Source organism: Pectinophora gossypiella, chromosome Z, assembly GCF_024362695.1.
Source record: "Pectinophora gossypiella chromosome Z, ilPecGoss1.1, whole genome shotgun sequence".
NCBI classification, from domain to species: Eukaryota; Metazoa; Arthropoda; class Insecta; order Lepidoptera; family Gelechiidae; genus Pectinophora; species Pectinophora gossypiella.
The window spans coordinates 21,573,346-21,588,629 of record NC_065433.1 but is presented as its reverse complement, the minus strand read 5'-3'; the positions used below and the strand labels follow the sequence as shown (position 1 = coordinate 21,588,629).

Below are 15,284 nucleotides of genomic sequence, written 5' to 3'. Positions count from 1 at the left end.
AACTTATTATTAAGGGTGGGTTGAGAGTCTTGAGAGTGTTGAGACCCACCTGACTACCTGACAGTAGGTAGTCAATATAAATGGCATTTATGACTAACTACATTAAAAATTAACGTGTTGATTTCGGAACACACACACGCCTTCCAAAAGCCCGGGACTCGATAGGCCCAAGATATGGAAACGACATAGCTAGGTACTTACAAATAATAATAAACATTATTGCACGAAAATACGTCAGAAATTATAGTAAATATTTATAAGTCACTATACCTGCAGTAAATAAGGACATATAAGTAGTTGTCATTCATCGAGCATTAAAAAGTTCAACGCCCTTAAGTCTACAATATAAATAAATGAAAGATTAAGTAAGTACTTATATAAAGCACAATGACAGTGGAAAGGCGTGCACTTGCCGAGCAACAACTTGAGCAGCGGCTGTGCGCCGGCGCACTCGAGAGAACGCGGCCGCTTCTATAAATACGACCGAGAGGACACACGCAGGATTATATCGTTCCAAGCTTATTGTTGAGCGGATTAACAATATGATCAGGGTAACTATGCAATTTATTGTTACAATACGTACTAACAAGTACTTACTAACTGGTTTAATTACCTAGCTACTTACCTAGCAACGAACGTCGAATAATAACATAATATAGTATCACGCCCCTATACCCGCAAGGATAAACAGAGGTGTATAGTACACCCACTCTTCGCCACCTCTGTGAATAGTTCCTATAATAGAAAGAAACGTTTATTATAAAGGAACACCACACTAACAAATATAAAACAAATAACAAATCCATACTAATATTATAAATGCGAAAGTAACTCTGTCTGTCTGTCTGTCTGTTACTCTTTCACGCCTAAACGGCTGAACGGATTTTGATGAAATTTGGTATGGTGATAGATGATAACCTATTAATGGTCATAGGCTATAAATAATCACGCCATCGTCCTTAGGGGGTAGGCAGTAGGCAGATAACTAAATTGATTTAGTGATTTTTAGTCGTTTTTGTTGGAACTTTTGCTCTTTCACGTCTAAACGGCTGAACGGATTTTGATGAAATTTAGTAAGGTAATAGATGGTTACAAAAAAACGGATATAAGATCAAAACGATCACGTCAGCGTACTTATGGGGTAGGAAGTAGGCAGAAAACTGAATTGAGTTAGTGATTTTTTATGGTTTTTGCTGGGAGTTTTGCTCTATCATGCCTAAACGGCTGAACAGATTTTGATGAAATTTAGTTAGGTGATAGGTAGTAACCTGGAAAAGGATATGGGCTATTAATATTCATGCTATCGTACTTAAGGCGTAGGCAGTAGGTAGAAAACTAATTAATTTAGTGATTTTTAATCATTTGTTTTAAAAGTTTACCTCATTCACGCCTTAACGTCTGAACGGATCTTTATAAGACTTGGTTTATTTAAAGATAGGATCCTAGGCACGGACACAGGCTACTTTTTACGGCGGGAAAATGCCTCATTCCCGAGGAAATCTAGCGTGATCATGTCAAGAAGCGCATGACGCCATAGCTACTGAAATGATTTTGATGTTTTTTTTTAAACTAAATGTTACTAAGACTTCCAGTTAGTATTTGATCACTTTTCTAACTTTGATGGTAGGTAGGTAGGCGCCATAATTTACGAATCCCTACTAATATTATATATGCGAAAGTAAATCTGTCTGTCTGTCTGTCTGTTACGCTTTCCCGCTTAAACCTCTCAACCGATTTTGATGAAATTTGGCACAGACAATCTTTAGACCCTGAGAAAGAACATTGACCTTTTATTGCGAAAAAAAGGAATGAAGAGGTTAAAATAGGGGTTGAAAGTTTGTAGGGATATTTTGCGTTCGGCTGTGCTGTGTGTGTGTGGTTCAAAAAGGCATCTATTGGGACCTACATTACGGACCTAACCAGCGTCCAAAGAATGGCTTGCATGATAATAACGTGAGCTATGTCGTCCACACCAACTTTGGCAATGGAGGCGGCACTAAACCTGCCTCCACTCCATCTGTACATAATCGGGGAAGCTAGAATCGCTATGCTCCGAGCTAAGGAAAGGGGTAAGACGACATGGGGATCAACTGTCATGAGAAAGCTCAAAGAGGACCTTATGACTGACCCGGTTATGGCGATGCCCTCAGACGTCATGGTCGGGACTCATAACTTTGTGAGATACTTCAAGGTGGTAATACCAGAGAGAGAGGAGTGGTCTAGAACTGTACCCTCACCCTTTCCCAGTGCGGATCGGGTGTGGTTTACCGACGCCTCTAAGCGAGACGGGCTTTCAGGGGCGGGTGTATATGGAGAGTGCCCCAAGCGAAAGAGGGTAACCAACATGGGGGCACACGCCACAGTTTTTCAGGCCGAGATGTTTGCCATCATTGATTGTGTGCACCAATATTTGGGGAACACAAACAGTAACATTCTCATACTGTCGGACAACCAAGCTGCTCTTAAGGCAGTGGCGACGACTGAAGTACACCCATTACTCATTCTAGAGTGTATAGATCGTCTGAATAAGTTGGGGGCCTCAAACTCGGTAACATTAGATTGGGTCCCAGGGCACTCTAACATTAAAGGCAACGAAATCGCTGACCAACTTGCGAGAGAGGGATCGGGAACAAGTCTAATCGGACCCGAACCCGTCTGCGGGATCTCGCCTCTCACCTCTAGATATCATCTGGGGGTGCGACTAGAAAATGAATCCAAGGAATTTTGGCCCAACTCAGTTGGCCTGAAACATTCGAAGCAGCTGATTAGACCTTTTTCTAAGAAATTCTCATCAGAAATCCTTACTCTCACTAGGGGGCAGGTTAGGATTTTAATAAGGGCCCTCACGGGGCATTGCAGACTTAATAAGCACATACACAGAATGGAGCTGAGCGAGTCTCCTTTATGCAGATTCTGCTTAGGGGAAGATGAGACGCCACTACATCTGCTGTGCAGCTGTGAGACTCTCATACATAGTAGAAGCCGTACACTTGGGGATTACATAATGGAACCCAGGAAGTCACGCAACTTTCTCCCAAAAAGACGTTGTATCTCTTCGAACGGATCGGTCTAGAGGAGAATTTTTAAATGTATGGATTTAGGTCACAATATATCTGACAAGGTCGCAGTGATCTCGCGGGCTGCATTCAGTTCGGCATTCACAATTCTCAAATAATAAATAAATAATACCCAAATCTATACCGTTCCTTTAATTATAATCCTTAATTTTCAAATTAAAATTATGCAGACGAAGTCGCGGGTACCAGCTAGTATATAATATAAAACACGGAGTAACACATAACTTACAATCAAACAAAACACATAATAAAAACAACATACACGAGAAATACAAATAATTGAGTGTATGGACTGGTCAACGATGGTGGTGGTGTCCTTTATAAAAGGGCCTCACTCAGCATAAGCCGCGGTGCGAGCAACGATAATAATACACGTGTAATCGGTCCCAAACTTCTGTCACAAGTTAAAATAATGATAATAACAAAAGTACTAATCAGTTTTTAATTAATTACAATATCACTTTAAAGTAAATTTAATCAAGGAATCAGAATAACTTAAAATTATTCCAAGTGTCCACCCTTATTTTGAATATAGGCTCTTAATCGGCGCGGCTAGTCGTCTATCGCAGCATGCACCATATTTAAATCCTTCAGCCTCTCCAATTTTTTATGAGGTTTATTACAAACCTTCCCCTCTAAGACCTGCCAAATTTTATAGTCCAAATGATTAAGTCCGGGCTGGACGAAAGCCAGTCCTCGTGTCTGATAAACTTGATGTAATGACGCTCAAACCAGGATTGAGAGGTCTTGGCTTTGTGTGCAGGCGCGGAGTCCTGCTGGAACACGAAGTGAAGTCCAGAAAATAGTGTGTTGCCCAACACACTATTTTCTGGACTTCACTTCGTTCACTTCTTTGACAAACTTTTCCAAAACCGTGTCTTAATACACGTATGCACTGGTTTTGACCCCTAACTAGTTTATAGTAATAGGACACTCCCAACCAGACCATCCATTACTGATGATGGATGATGGTCATCGGCGGAACTTTTTGCTACTTCTTCAGAGCTTTTAGCGCTATAATAACTCTCGGGATCTTTTAAGCCTTATTGTTTTTATAGGATCGTCGATCCCTAGTCACACTCCCAACTTGTGGCTAGCGGGGTACTATGCTCAGTTCGGTACCCCGAAAACATCCTTTGGCGGCAGCCCAGCGGCAGCGCACCCTCGCCGCCAAAATGGCAATGGGTTATACTCTTCTGCCTACTCCTTCAGGGTTACAGGCGTGATTGTATGTTTTTTTTGTTTTGTTTTTAGACGATTATTAAGTGCCTACTTTTTTTGTATGGTTGCAGACCAAGGTCTCGCCATCAACTTCTGTTTTTGGATTGGATGTAAAAGTGCCAGTTCTGTTCTTGTCCTCAACACAAGAGATTTCATTGTCCCTATCAACAGTACGGTACCAAAGCCTAAGCGTAATATTAAAATTCTTGAGCAACTTGAAAATGGTACTCGGTTTGTACCCACATCGATGCAACGCTATCGTCCGTAACGTAACTAAGGTAGGTAACGTAAGCTTTAACGTCCACTTCATCATGAAAAATCGCGGTAAATTATTGTTCTTTTGTTTTAAAATAATTGTCAAATATGTAAAAAAATAATTTTGTTTGTGGCAAATGGTGCAAGCCGCGCGAAGCCAACGAAAAAGATTGATTGAAAAAAAATATTTTAATAAAATCATGTTCGAATTTTAAAAATTATGACCAATGAACTTTGGGATCATTTTACGTAATACCTACGTATTTACATTTTTAACTAGTACAATAAGTATATTGATAATGAATTCCTATTAAGTACTGTTCTGAAGTTTATTAAGATTTCTGATTGTTTTCCAGTTGTTGTTAGCTGCGTGTGCGTTGTCGCCTGTGTGGGGCATCATCGTGAAGGACCCGCCGGCTGGCGACGAGTACAAGTACGCTTACGAGGTGGCGGATCCCAGCACGGGTGATAGCAAGAGCCTGCACGAAATGCGCCACGGGGACGTAGTCAGTGGCTCCTACTCCGTGCTCGACCCTGACGGCACCAAGCGCACGGTGCACTACACCGCCGACGCTGAGCACGGATTCAGGGCTGTCGTCACGCAGGAACCCATCGCCCTCCCAGCGCCTCCAGCACACGCGCCACATACACTCCCCTATTTCAGCCTGGGTAACCGTTTACCCGACTACTCCATGTTGTCTACAAACCCCATGTTCACAGACTATGCAGATCCCTATCAACAGCGCATGCCAAATCGAAGAGATAAATACTTCATCCCTGCTAATGAACTACCCTCCGGTAAAGCCCCCTTCAACGGACTATATTTTGAACCAAATAATCAATCGGCTTAACGAATAGGTACCAGGTGGATGTAGCTTGATATTTATAAACGTGATAAAGTTTTTAAAATTGTGATATTGTTTTAAATGTGTACCTGTGGGACTGATGAAGAAGTACAATAAAGGAACGTAGAAAACAAACATGTATTGTGTTTTAATGTGTGACACGATCAAGGATAGCATACTTTCGGATTATGTTACTCGTATTTCAAACCGGAATCATTCGAGCGGTAATTTTGGTAATGTAACGTCCTTCTCTTACAACAAAAAATGCGCTATTTTAATGTTAATTATATTACATTACAAAGAGGCTAAATGTAGACCGTTTTAATGTTACGGAGTAAATTAGCACACGGATTGGCTGGTTCAAGGTGAGACATAAAGTGGGTCGGCGAGCGGAGACCTTAGTCACCAGGCCTCTGCGGGCGGGACGCTACTATTATAGTTATTAATAAAATGTTTTAATTGTTTAGTACAAGTAGGTTATGAAAGGATAAAGGGGTATTTGATTGATTATTTATAACTTTATTTTGATGCGCCAAAGACGCGAACTCCGGAATCGAGTGTAAGTATAAAATGTAAGGCGAAATCGTGGTCCCGTCCACCGATGTGCTATTACATTGCCCGATCTGAGCGGTTGACGCATCAGGTCCGACGGACAGGATAGTGTATTCTGTAATAAGTGCTTTACTGCGACGAAATCAATCGGGTTAATTCCGGCACAGCGGCTACAGCGGCTGCAACCGGCTGTAGTCGTTATATGAGCCATATCAGGGACCTTTGGCGGTTCACTAGTAACCCTGACACCAAGGTCGGAGTTCGACCTCATAAACCCACACTAAAGAAGAAAAAGTTGCTAATCTTTGGGCGAAGGTAGGAGGGAAGAATTTAGGTCTTTTTGATGACTTTTGCATCTACCATACCCGAATGGGTTACAGGTGTCACTTTATAGGTGTGAGTAGTTTTCACACTCTGTTTCTACGCTGCTCAGCAACCGCTATTCGCTCGCAGTTGGACTAGTGACGAAGCCTAGATTGTCGTCGTCTAGACGACTGGCTCGCGCCTGAGCTTGCACTGAGCTCCACAGATTCAATTACACAGGACCTGGATACCTAGCTTGTCATTATTTAAGTAGTAACCCCATTGACGTTCTGCTGGGGCTTGTTAGAATTTAATGTAGGCCCATTGATACATTTGCCCGGACTCGTTGTTTTATGTGGTGCCGTATCGCTGTCCATACCAATTTCAAAATGGTCGAAAGATACACATACAAGTATGATCACGGCTATTTCCCGTAGTGGTAGGCAGAGACTACGGAATTTCATTTGCTACGTCCTGACAAACACTTTCGCTTCTGCCACTTTCATTAAAGACGGTCGAAGAGAAGCACGGTCAAAACATGTTCAAATAAAACTGAGCAGGATAAAAAGAAAGTATTTATTAAGAGTATAGGAATGAATAACGATAAGAAGAATCAGGTGTTAGAGCGGCGCGATGGGGCAGAGTTCGAACCAGTAGCCGCAGCCGCAGCGCTTGGGCACGCCCTGGTGCAGCCACATGTACTCCACGTGGTTGTCGTCCGGGTGGCAGCTGCACGCCAGCAGACGTTGGCAGAACGCACTCGGGACTAGGTTCGGACGCTCTCGAGTACCCGGCCCTGGTGAACAGATAAATGTTTCTACATTAATGGGCTAATTGAAAGCACGGAATAGAAAAAAGTGGTTGGAAGGGCCAAGTGAGAACGAAACGCGCGCCATACAAGTATGAGCAAATAGTTCGTCCTCAAACTTCACGACGGACGCACGGAGCTCCGCGACATTAGGTACTGACATTATAAGCTGCAGGGGTAAAAATCAAATATCGACTCGAAAACTTAGTTTTACGAAAAGTAATGATAACATTGCTGCCTATCACATAAAATATCTTAACAAAATATACATTTCCAGTAAAGTGTATGGAATTTGAGAAGCAGTAGAGATACCGTAGTATTTGATTATAGGAAAAGTAGTAAAAGGGAGTGGGGTAGAACCGGCGACCGGGGTTCTTATATTAAATCTAATTGATTTCACTACTCGCGGTAGACTGTAGAATAAAAAAGGTTGATTTGTCTATTTTGAGTAAGTAAGCATATTATTTTAGTAAAATTACTTAGTTTTTTCTATAACTCCTCCCACAATAAGAAGAGACCGCCGAAAACAAATTCATAGAGAAAATATTAAGAATATTAAGAAAAAGAATGTTATATTTCTAAAAATACTTTTTTTAGAAGAATTCTAAGATAGTTTTTCTTTGTGTCTGCAGTATTCATTATAAAAGCCTAGAGAATGGAGTTTATTTAATTCAAATGGAAGTAATTGCGTAGTAGTGCACACTAGGCGTCGTCGCGTTGGACAGTGTGGGTGGAAGTCAAGCTCTATTTCCACATAGCGAAATTATAACGATGCTATATAAAATACAATGAAGAATTTATGATCACAATTACAATTAGTGGGCACGGCCAGAGCTAAGCAGTTGTTGCTCTTGACAAGGTCGGGGAGGAAATTCGTCAGCGTAGAATAAAAGGAATTGTGAAATGGAATGAGAATTTCGAAATTTAAACATGACGGTAGAAAGAAAGGCCAGTATGTGCAGAGTTTGTACTCTGCTACAAAGGTAACAAACAAACAGGCAACCACACATCGTCGCAAACTTTCGCGGTTATAATATTCGTAGGATGTGCTGGTTGAAAACGGCATACTTACCTCGTTTGATGGGCATGATACGGAAGGGGTCGCAGTCGCCGGCCAGGTGGGCCAGCAGCTCGCGTTTCTCGATGCCCGTCACGTGCTCAAGAGGATCGTGCATCTTGTTGCAGTAGGCGCGGGCGAACGCACGGCGCAGCGGTTGTAATGCTCGTACTACGCGCATCTCGACCTAACGAATCGTCAATTAAATCTTCTCAATTCGGGTGGGAATTTCAGATGATAAGCGATTGTCACTCCGAATCTGGCTACCGAGGTATTTGAAAGTAGAAACTTCTTCTAAAATCGAGTCACCCAGAGTGACATTCGACTGGTCAGCGTTACAGCCTCTAGGTGGTTGCTTGAGTACTTGGGTCTTAGATACGCTAATAACCAAGCCAAATTTGGAGCACGATTCGCTGAGAGAGTCTAAATAATGCTGCAAGGCTTCAAGTGTATTGGTCATCGGCATACGTTCGTCTCCCAAAGTTCGTCTTCTACTCCGAACTAGCGAGTGGAAAGCGTAAACGTGGGGGACAATATCTGCGGTACAAGGACGTCTTGAAACGTAACCTGACCGCCTGCGATATTTCCACTGAACGCTGGGAGGACCTTGCTGTTTTAAGACCTGTTTGGCGTCACTGTGTCAAAACAGGGGTGGCCAACTTTGAACAAAATCGTCTGAAAGAGCTCGATGAAAAACGCCAAAAACGCAAGGATCGTCCCAAACCCACCTATAGCTACACCTTTAACTCGGATGGACAGCTATTCTGCCTCCAATGTGACCGGGTTTTCAGAACAAAGTTTGGCTTTGCCAGTCACATTCGAGCGCACGAGGGAAGAGACTGAGGTCGCCGTTGTCGGATACGACAAGGAGGACTATATATATATAAATCTTCTCAAAACTTAAAGGTGCAAAAGATCATCTTCTAAAAAAGTTTTTTACTCTTTGGTTACGGAACCCTAAAAAGAAGTGAAATTGGTGAAATTTAACTTTTAGGTTCCCTAAAAGCATGGTGCTACCATGTATAAACTGTCTTTATACCTATATTCTTTGATGTTCAATAGTTTCATTTTCAATAAGTTTCTCAGGTATTTCTAAGTAGGTACACTATAATACACTGGAAGTTAATAAAAAAACAAAGGCAGCGTTCAGCTGCTTATCTTGCACAGCATGTCGTTAAAACGACGTAATTGAACGATGGGCTGATCACCTTATCTATTTCATGACCATTTCATCACATTCATTTTAGGACTTGGTATCAAACGTGCCTGAAAATTGTCATCTGCTTACTAGTGGCTCTGCCTCATTAGGGCGGCCGGATTACGGGGGATGGTTTGTCAATTCTATCTAGCACAATTCTTATGTAGAATAAAGCCTAGTTTTCTTAAGGCTTAATGCGTTTCTTTGTATCAATTTATTCTAAGAATTGTGCTAGATAGAATTGACAATTCAAATTCAAGAATAACATAGTTACACTTTGAATCGTCAATTTTTACGTAACGAACAGTATCTCATCCGCCTAAAACTACTGCAATTATGAATGACAAAGCAACTAAGAAGTTTACATCATTCTCCCATGCAGGATTTTATACAAGTTCCCTCACACTTCACAGATGTAGCACTTAAATAGACAGGAGCCCTTCGAACTTTATGAGCTGAATCGTATCTGGCTGCCCATTTGTAGCCTGAGACGCTGTTTTAAGGTCTACAGGAGCTTAGTTCTGGTGAAACCGGCTCTGATGTATTTTCTATGAAAACGGGTGTGAGTTTCATATATTGTGATACTTAAGTATATTCCATACTTAAGAAATAAACCATACCTGAACTTTCAGTTTCCAAGATTACTTAAGACAATTCTTATACTAACGTAACTGGAAAATATCAAGCAAGACTTACGTAAAATACTTCCTAAGTTCTTGGCTCTTGGTCTTAGCTCGTCAATTTGTAACAATTTGTCATAAATCATATCAATCAATTATAAATCAGGCTGACTTACGTCACTCACGTCAAACAATTCAAATTGAAACCACGGCGTTGTCGCGATTGTTTCGCGTCGCTGTATTGGCATACTCGTATGTGGTGGTTTCAGGTGGTGGTGTAACTTAAATCATAGAGCATAACGGGCCTATGCGGACCACAGCTGCGGTGGTGTGGTGGTGGTTTTAGGTTTAGTTTCGGCCATAGAGCTAACGGACCTCCACCTTTCGGCTAACTCACAGACTTTTATTGATAGATTTTTTCTCTTGGGGAAGCTCATTACCTACCTCTGACTTGGAAACCGTTCGATGGGTGCAAGGTACAAGCATATCTTGCTTGAAAAGAGACTACAACAATTTAGTTTTAAGCAAAGTTTTGTAAGTAGATACCTAAAGAATTGTTTTTTTGTTTCGAACCTCAAAAGGAAAAAGAACTCTTGTAGGTTCACTTTCAAAGATATTTTTTCACTACGATCACTTTGTAACAGGCATGAGTTGTATGTACAGTCATAAACAATATAATGTACCCACTTTAGGATTCTGTCGCACTAACATATTTGACATTTAGTGAGAGTTACAGTTCAATTTGTCAAAAAAGTTAATGTGACATGGTACTAAAGTGTATACATATTGTGAGCATCAGAATGACTGCCCAAAATGACAGATCAGCTTTAAAATATTACTAACATCCAATACCTTTTAGCTACTATTTAATACCTTTGTTTAGATATTTTCTACCTAATTAATAAATAAGAAAATTTATTTAAAAAATGGCCAGTCATTCTGATGTCTGAATGACCACCCACATTTAGAATCTCCACAAAAAGGCTCCGAAATGTAATTTCACCTATACACAAATTTAGTACCTATTCAGTACCTACCTAAACAAATATTTTTTTTAGATTTTTAAACTAAATTTGTGTATAGGCGAAATTACATTTCGGAGCCTTTTTGTGGAGATTCTAAATGTGGGTGGTCATTCAGACATCAGAATGACTGGCCATTTTTTAAATAAATTTTCTTATTTATTAATTAGGTAGAAAATATCTATACAAAGGTATTAAATAGTAGCTAAAAGGTATTGGATGTTAGTAATATTTTAAAGCTGATCAGTCATTTTGGGCAGTCATTCTGATGCTCACTACATATTAGCTCGTGACCGTACCATTGCTATACGTTACTACGATATATATATATATATGACGGTCGTACGATCACTTTGTTATCCGTCCGTCTGTTCGTCAAGACTAAGTCGTTTAAAAAACGGAATGGATCATGGAATGATCTTTCGCGAAAAGTACACTCCCAGAAAGGACATTTTACGAAAAATACTAGAGGGTTGCATCGAGAGTAATCAGTACCTATCGAGCTCTTTTATATCCGATGTACATACTGGTTAGACCGATGGTAACCTTGTTCTTTGTACAAAAAAACGTAGTAGAGAAAGTCAGTCACAAGGCATTTATTAGACACGCCATGATAAAGATTACGAGCAGGAGCTTTGACGGCGAGGGGGCGGGCGCGGCCGCCGTCTGGTCGGAGGCCAGCTGCACGATGGGGCTCGTCTTCAACAATTCCACCACGCCTACCATCACATCCCTGCACGCCGGCAGTAGTTGCGACTCGGGCAGCGCCGGCCCGTAGTAGCCGTCGTCACGCGGCATTATGGCGTACGTGTACCTGTCGGAATAACAACATAAGCTCACGACATATCTCAATGGAGTAAGAGGTACATCCATCGCAAGATGAACTAAGTACCCACACACCTCACTGAGACGAGATGTATCGCCGTCTAGTCTGTGTGTGTAGTTAAAAACTGCAGTTAAGATATTCATAACTCATTGGTGCAAGTCCGATACCCTGACTTATCTTTTGAGAAGCAAGCCCATGAACCACAGGACCACAGTGACTTTCGATTAACAACTCGTCTTCAAATATATTCCCAAGCGGGAGCGCAGTATGAAACCGAGCCGAGATATTTGTGTGATTTACTAAAATCGGATCTGCGCCCTCAGAACTCTTTTGATTCGCATGTCTTCACACAGCACTAAGCTCTCCACTCACTGAAGCAGTATCGTCATACATAAAGTTAGATTCATGCCTCTTCATTTTTTTGACGCGACTCTTCGTAGATAGGCCATATATTGCATTCACTACTGGACAAATGAGGAGCGCTGAGGACTCTCAGCCGGCTCAAAATTCAAGGCTACACGCCTGAGGGTGCCCAGTTACGTGCAACCCTTGGCTTAGACTCGTAACGCCGACAGCCCTTTTAAAATCCAAACTCCATTGTTTTCCTATTGTGTCTGGAAACCTCGGCTTTACGAGGTTAAGGCGTTGTCTGAGGGTATTAATATGTTTGAAAGAATAATCGACCCCAGTGAGCTGGCACTGAATGATGGAAATTGTCGACCATACCGGCGGGGTCGTACTTATAACATCGGACAGTACCCACCTTTAAGATTTAATGATACTCACGGTACTTGATAAGTATTTCGCACCCAGGTCACGCTGTCGCCAGATATTTTTTTACCTGAGTCAATAAATTAATTAAGTACATTATATAATACAGGTACCCATTGTCACCTTGTCACAGAGAAAAATCAAAGCAGAGATTTATCAAAAAGAAAAAAATAAGAAAAATAAAAATGAGAAGCGGATCCGCTCCTAAATCACTCGGCTCTCTTAGTACAATACAATTTCAAACCCAATAGGCTCTCAATCCGGCGGTCCCTGGTTCAAATCCCGGTGGGGACATATCACAAAAAAATCACTTTGTGACTTTGTGACTAGCTACCTAGTAAATGTCCTAACCAAACTAGGGAGTTTGGTTAGGACATTACAGGCTGATAACCTGATTGTCTGAAAGAAAGATGATCCGTGCTTCGGAAGGCACATTAAGCCGTTGATCCCGGTTACGACTAGTAATCGTTACATGAGTCATGTTAATGGTGGTAACCAATAATGCCTACATTCTTGTATTTGGATTGGATTTTCAAAAAGCAGAGCGTAACTCGTAATAGGTAAGGTAGGGCAACGGGCAATATTTCATTGATCAAATCAATATTTTATTGATGACTTACATAAGTTTAGAAAGTACATTGTGTTTCTCCCTGTACACAGTCTCCAGAAACGTTATAGATTGGACACAAAATCTGAAAGTGACATACCCAACATTTGTGATGTTGTGCCATAGGCGTACTTGCGCCCTGAGTAGTCGTATATCTTCGCCGCGGCTTGCTTGATGTACTTTTGCTAAAAAAATAATTGATTATACTTAAAAAACAGGTATACAGGCAAAGTAGGTATTTATTAGGAAATTTCAAGGAAAAGGGAGTTTTTAAACTACGAAAGCACCTTAGCTACGGCTTTACACTTTCCCCTTATTGTTGCTCATCCTACAGACATCGTACTTATATAATAATATCGTCACTGGAAAGGCGCCAAAATATCCTAAAATAGCAGTCCATATTATAATATTTACTCCTGGACAAAGAAAATGAAAAACAATGTAATCCTAAGTTGACGTCACCCAAATTGGATAAATGGGTAAAAAGTTATGATAAATAAAAGAAAACATACTTTAAACCGCTTTTTCCTGAAATTGGATTTTGCCGCTTACGTTATTTTACCTCGTCATTGAATATGATAACCTTATCATGTCACAAAATCTTTTTTTAATTAATGTTTAGTAAGTACCACAAAGTGCTTGTATTTTTTCGTTATTATTTACTTAAACGAATCTAAACACTAAAACATAGGTAAAAGCGTTCTAAAATCTATTGAGTAGGAATTCTTACCTGTTGCTCCATTACGTAGTTTACAAGTAGGTGGGTATATATATATATATATATATATATATATATATATATATATATATATATATATATATATATATATATATATATATATATATCTGTAAGCAAGATTAACGACAGTCGATCGACGACGTACGGCGGATGCGTAATCGCCTTGCTGACGACAGACAGTCGAGTGACTGTGTATCCCACTATTTCTATTACGAATTTCCGTTGATGGAAATACTGGGACACCACCATCACCAGCCCATTAAAGTCCCCACTGCAGGGGCACGGGCCTTCCCTATGGATGGATAGGGAGATCGGGCCTTAAACCATCACGCGGGCCCAGTGTGGATTGGTGGTTATTTACGACTGCTAATGCAACCGGGACCAACGGCTTAACGTGCCTTCCGAAGCACGATGAAAATTTTTTTTTGTGGTCACCCATCCTATGACCGGCCTTTGTGAATGTTGCTTAACTTCAACAATCGCAGACCGAGCGCGTTTACCGCTGCGCCACCGAGCTCCTCAGCTTCTCAACTGGGACACATTCTCCCACTATTTCCTTTGCGGGCGGCGGCGGCAGCAAAAAAACGCTGCATCGCCTCTTATGACGGCGTGAGCATAGAAACTATTTATTTCCTCTTTAGATAAAACCTCGTGCATAGTAGTAATTGACTGTTATTGATAGGTCGCGGTGTGGTTGCGGTACGTGTGACTACACACTTATCACCTTACAAGTAAAAAATAAACCAGGGATGAACGTGGGTAAAAGTATTTGACAGCCAAGCAAAATTGAATCCAATTATCATACAATTCGACTGAACTTTGCTTGGCTTTCAAATACTTAAACCCACGTTCATCCCTGGTTTATTTTTTATTTGTAAGGTGGTTAAAATGGAAACAGATTCTCAAAAAAACGCAGTTGTGTTAAACGGCGTTTTTTTGCCGCAATGGAAATAATGGGATTATAGTTTAGAAAAAACGGCAGTGCCACTATTCCCGTTATGTATTTCCATGGAAATTGTGTGATACGCCGGTCGATGCGGGGCGACGACAGGCTTGGTCTTTAAGCGCCCTTAATGAGTGCATGTTTTTAACTTATACTATGTTCCGTGCATTCCAAATTACCTATTCCGAAAATGATCAGTCGTCGATTACGTCTTCTACTAATTTTAAGTTGCACTACGCACAGCTAAATCGATTCGAGTTGAAATTCAGCTTAATCGTTAGTAGCTAAAAAATGAAGAGACGTTTATAAATTACCTACTTACTCGTATTATATACTTAAAAGTAAACTATTTTACTAACCATGAAGTCAAATTGCCGCTCGGCGGTGTAAGGTATGATAATCTTCTGTCCAAACCCGTGAATGGCAAGGTAGAACATTAA

The 15,284-nt window shown here is 40.9% G+C and overlaps 2 protein-coding genes across 2 annotated transcripts; one reads left to right on the top strand and one right to left on the bottom strand.

Moving 5' to 3' along the window:
• Positions 1-394: 394 nt before the first annotated feature.
• On the top strand, positions 395-5,521 carry LOC126379989 (larval cuticle protein A2B-like). Its single transcript, XM_050029035.1, has 2 exons — positions 395-551; positions 4,910-5,521. Exons 1-2 carry the CDS (start codon positions 543-545, stop codon positions 5,402-5,404), a joined length of 504 nt encoding a protein of 167 aa, XP_049884992.1. The 5' UTR covers positions 395-542; the 3' UTR covers positions 5,405-5,521.
• A 1,294-nt stretch (positions 5,522-6,815) lies between these two features.
• On the bottom strand, positions 6,816-15,240 carry LOC126379985 (uncharacterized). The gene is made up of 6 exons (XM_050029032.1): positions 15,204-15,240; positions 13,263-13,347; positions 12,571-12,625; positions 11,682-11,772; positions 8,134-8,305; positions 6,816-7,049 (listed from the first exon to the last, which is right to left on the bottom strand). The coding sequence occupies exons 1-6, from the start codon at positions 15,204-15,206 to the stop codon at positions 6,874-6,876; spliced, it is 582 nt and encodes a 193-aa protein (XP_049884989.1). The 5' UTR covers positions 15,207-15,240; the 3' UTR covers positions 6,816-6,873.
• Positions 15,241-15,284: the final 44 nt, after the last annotated feature.

What these genes read in the sequence shown, in the direction of transcription:
- LOC126379985 (XM_050029032.1), bottom strand. An exon ending in CGGCGTGCAGGGATGTGATG is followed by an intron (nt 8,306 to 11,681) that starts GTAGGCGTGGTG and finishes ACGATTCGTTAG; the next exon opens with GTCGAGATGCGCGTAGTACG. An exon ending in TATCATGCCCATCAAACGAG is followed by an intron (nt 7,050 to 8,133) that starts GTAAGTATGCCG and finishes TCTGTTCACCAG; the next exon opens with GGCCGGGTACTCGAGAGCGT.